The sequence below is a fragment of the Pygoscelis adeliae genome, unplaced genomic scaffold (genome assembly GCF_000699105.1).
Source record: "Pygoscelis adeliae isolate BGI_AS28 unplaced genomic scaffold, ASM69910v1 Scaffold226, whole genome shotgun sequence".
NCBI classification, from domain to species: domain Eukaryota; kingdom Metazoa; phylum Chordata; class Aves; order Sphenisciformes; family Spheniscidae; genus Pygoscelis; species Pygoscelis adeliae.
In genome coordinates this window covers 2415515-2420056 of record NW_008824983.1, presented here as the reverse complement: position 1 = coordinate 2420056, position 4542 = coordinate 2415515, and the positions used below count along the sequence as shown (strand labels likewise).

The 4542-nt window shown below is 40.3% G+C and overlaps 1 protein-coding gene across 1 annotated transcript; it reads left to right on the top strand.

The window, feature by feature from the left end:
• Positions 1-2370: 2370 nt before the first annotated feature.
• Positions 2371-3297, top strand: NFE2L3 (nuclear factor, erythroid 2-like 3). The gene has a single exon (XM_009325755.1). The coding sequence runs from the start codon at positions 2371-2373 to the stop codon at positions 3295-3297; it is 927 nt and encodes a 308-aa protein (XP_009324030.1).
• The last annotated feature ends 1245 nt before the right edge of the window (positions 3298-4542 follow it).

The window sequence follows — 4542 nt, the reverse complement described above, 5'->3', positions numbered from 1 at the left end:
AATTCCCTCTCTGAAACCTAATGCCAATTCGTATTTGTACAGCAGCTCTTGGTGTGTTTCTCTAGAGCAACACTGAGTTGTTAAGCACTAGCAGCTATTAAGCATTTGCAGCCAAAGATTAGAGTTCCCATAAATATTGGGTCAAGTGCTTAGAAGGATACTACTCTCAAGAAGAACAGACCCATCTTTGCTGCAAATCAGGTCGGTCAGCATTAGTGGCAAAACCCTTTTGTTTTCTTTTTTTATCTTCTGGGCTTCTGATACTATTGTTTACTTTCTGGGTGCCCATCTTCACAAAAAAAGTTGTTATCTTAATCGGAGTCTCCCTCCTGTCCCACAGCTCATAGCTGCAATCATTAAACATGAAGCTACTCCCTACATTCCTTTTTTGCAATACTCCAAGGGCATCTTACATATGCTTCCCATTGTAGGAGCCTTACAGGGTCATTAGTGTTTTCCATATAACTTCATGTTTATCTCTGGAACACCTAGTTTTGGGAATCGCTAGGTTGGATAGTGCCTCCCAGCACATAAATTAGCCTCCTCCTCTATTCAGCTTTGGTGATGGATTCCACACTAACAAGGTTCAGAAGTTCATCAGTTTAATTTTCTCTGTTCTTCTCATAATTTGAAAGGAATTTGGCTGTAGCCTTTATGTAGCTATAACAATACACGGTTGCATATTTTATTTAAGACTATTAATGCACTGCCATCTTGTGACAATCTATCTGTTGAAAATGGATTGCTTGGTTTTTCCAGGTACGAAGTTTTTACAGTGTGGGGGATTTTTTAATAGTTAACTTGCTAAGAATATTACTTTTCAAGGGCTTAATTGAAAATACCAGCTCTATCTCTCAGACTACAGATGGTCTAGTACAAGGTAACTCCCTAGGAGAAATAAGGCAAGACTTTCTTCCGTGACCTGCGCTCCCAGTAAGCATAGTAAAGAACTTAAGACGTTCTGGTCTTTATGATACATCATTCCTTCCCTGTGAAAAGTGCTTTGTACATTGTTTGTTCAATGAACTGCAGTCACAAAAGTCCTTTCCTGCACCACAGTAGGGATGCTCAGCTATGGAGGAATCATATCGTACGCTTCCTACTTGATGTATTTACATCCTCAAGTTTTTTGTATCCCTGTATTTTATGACTACTCTACTTGTCAGCAAGTGCCCTGACATAATCTTGCGCAGTGGCTTTGTATTTCTAGGACCCAGCAACTATAACCCAGGCCCACAAAAGGGGGGCCTTAATGCTACTGCAGCACTTGTTTATCGTCTCGCCTTCAGGGCTGACGGATCATACAGCAGCTTTATTTTTGTAAAGAAAAACTGAGTAGTAATTTAAAATCAAAAGACATCCACAGAAGATGTGATTGGGGGTGGGGCTGTTTCCTCCAAACTGATTAGTAAAGGAGTTGAGTTGAAAACTGAACACAATAGACCTCAGTTAAGAAGGAGCTAAGCCAAATGCGGCAGCTCACACAAAAAGCTCAAAAGCTTTATAAACTGTGAAAGAAAAGCAGTAAGAATGTGCCAGCACGACCTTAACGTTCCTGCCCTCCTCCCCTCTTTTCTTACACCACTGTTCTCACTGGTTAAGTCCTGCCAGTGAGCTATTTATCTTCTTTACAAGGTTAATTTTCTAACAGTTAGCACCTTGAACCAGCTCACCCTGGAATCAGATGCCCCAGGGACCGCCCCTCCTAGAAGGACCTTCTCTTAGCCAAGATCAGATGAACACATAGGCTGTAGTTTGATGTACACTTAGCAACAGTCCCATTTCCACCTCTTTACACTCATCAGTCCCACACTGTCCTTCGTGAGTCCTCCTCCTCCCAACCCTTCAGTCACTTTTCTTTCGCACCCTTCCCGCTTCCTCTTGCCATATGCCAACACAGTGATGCTGTGTACAAATGGGAAACAGCGTTCAGTATAGCTAGAAGAAGTTTAACATTTAAGATTTTGACTTTAATAGATTCAAATAGTAGACTATTAAAAAATAAATTGATCAAGACTGTGTAAGTGAGAAACGTAGAGACAGTCATTTTATAAAAGATCCCATTTTCCCCCCGTCATCTTTTAGGCGAGTTTACTGGAAGATATACAAGTCGCTACTTCTAGTAGAGGCCAAGACCCATCATCCTCACACCACAATATAAGTTTGACCCAGACACTTTGCCACTGTTTCAGTCCTGATGATGCCACGCTACTAAGAACAGACTACCCCACTCAATCAAATTCAGAAACAAGACATTTACAAAGGCAAGAGTCTTTTCCTCAGTCAAGCTCTAATATCACAAATCCAGAATCACTACTTCATGGGTCAAGTTTGACGGGGCTGTTTTCAGCTGCTGACGTTAGAAACCTAATGGCCCATGATGATAACTTTGATGAAATTAAACTCGTGTCTTTGGCTTTGAAGGAATGCTTTGATCCTATAGAAGTTTCTCAGCTCTTTGAAGAACCTGGCTCAGATTCGGGACTGTCTTTGAATTCAAGTCACAGCACCACCTCCTACTCAGTCTGCAGTGAAGGTGCTGTTGGGTACAGCAGTGATGTTAAATCTGTTTCTTCGCACGGCTTAGGAGCTGTTGGTGGCTATAGCCAAGAACACAGTAAATATGGCCATGTGGAATATCCAGGTGATTCAGGGTGTTCTAGAGAAGCCACACTTCAGCAATTTCTTCATAACCACACTTACAATCAGCTGCCAAGTCAAGCAGCATCCACCCCAGAGCATCAGCAGCAGATGTGGATGGAGAAACCAAACAAAGTAAAGGATAGGTGCCATAATGCTACTGATACAAACCTTAGCAGTGATGAACGCCATGCAAAAGCTCTGAGAATACCGTTTTCAGTAGATGAAATTGTGAGTATGCCCGTTGACTCTTTCAACAGAATGCTAGCAAAGAACCATCTGACAGATACTCAGGTATCACTTCTACGTGACATCAGACGAAGAGGAAAAAACAAAGTTGCTGCCCAAAATTGTCGTAAACGTAAACTGAATGCAATTCTTAACTTGGAAGAAGACGTATGTAATCTTCAAACACAAAAGGAGAGCCTTAAAAAGGAGCACTCTCAGCGTAGCAGATCAATCAGCCGGATGAAGCAGAAGTTAAACAACTTGTACTATGACATTTTCAGTAGATTGAGGGATGACCAGGGTAGACCTGTTAACCCACGCCAATATGTCATTCATTGCAGTAGCGATGGCAGTGTTTTCATAATACCCAAACGCTTGGTCAAGTCCGAACAGAAACAAGATAACGAAAAAGAGCAGAAACAAAAATAAGATGGCTAAAGATCACTTAGGTTTTATTTTTCCTGAAAAAAATCATAAGGCTATTTGCGTGACGACTGGAGGTCAGCGATTACAGCAGTACAAACAGAAGACTACATTTGAGGAGGAAGACCGCATGTTCAAGGGTCTGCCAAACCCAGCCGACTGTGATGTGTTAGAAAGTCTACCAACTGAGGCTTCTGAATGAGGAAATCTGTTTAGTTTTAATTAGAATTAAAGGAGCTAGGCCATCAGTCTAAGCATAGTTATATAGGCCTATGTAAAACTAGGAATTTAGTTTCTGGTGACGGGGGAGGGGAGAGAACATCAACAGGGGGAAAAAAGCAAGCTTGAGATCAAAGTTACACATGGAAGAAAAATGTGTTTTAGTCTTGAGTACTTGATTCTTCGTACACGAAGTGACCTTATTTTATTATTCTTTTTTAGCACTGAAAGAAAAACTGTAACTCAAGTTCATCTTCACCTTAAATTCACTGTGGATGTTTGCATTCCTAAGAGATACTCTGTGCTTTGCATTTGTTCAGAACTGTTCTGCTTTTCCTAGTTTTCCTTTGAGGAGAGAGGCCCAGGAGGCTATTGCATTTTTCCTCACTACTTTCACCATCATAGCTCCAAACAAACGTATAACGCACCAGTTAATTTCACAACTCATATGGTCATTCTGCAAATAGATTCTGAAAAATAATTAGTACCTGATTCAGTATTGTCTTACCTTCATCCTCTGCAACTGAATCATTCTCAACTTTCTTCCATGAAAATGAGTGATGGTGAATGAGTTCCTGTTGTTTCCTAATCTGTGATGTATTTCCTTGTGTACCTTCCCTTCGCCCCCCATTTGGCTACCTTTGTCAAGAAGTACTGAAGTTTTTCTTTTTAGCTTTAGCTTTTTAAAACTGGTATTTTTTAAGTATCTTCAATGTTACAGATTTTTATTTTTAGATTTCCCCCCAATCTTTGAAGTAAATTAAATTGGACCAAATTACTCTCTATCTGTACTTGTGATAATGAGGTTACACTTCAATAGTGGCTTTGAATGAAGAGAAGAGCTTTTGGTTTTGATATTTATTTATTTGTGCTATGAAAAAGATGACATTTTATTCACTCGCATGCTTATTCACAACAGCTTATCCTTTCCTATGTTACAACCTGAAAAGGGTCTGCAAAAAAGATGGCCTAAAAGGCATGTGATGAATGTTAAGGAAGGAATGTTAAGAGGCATACTAGTTTGGAAGATAC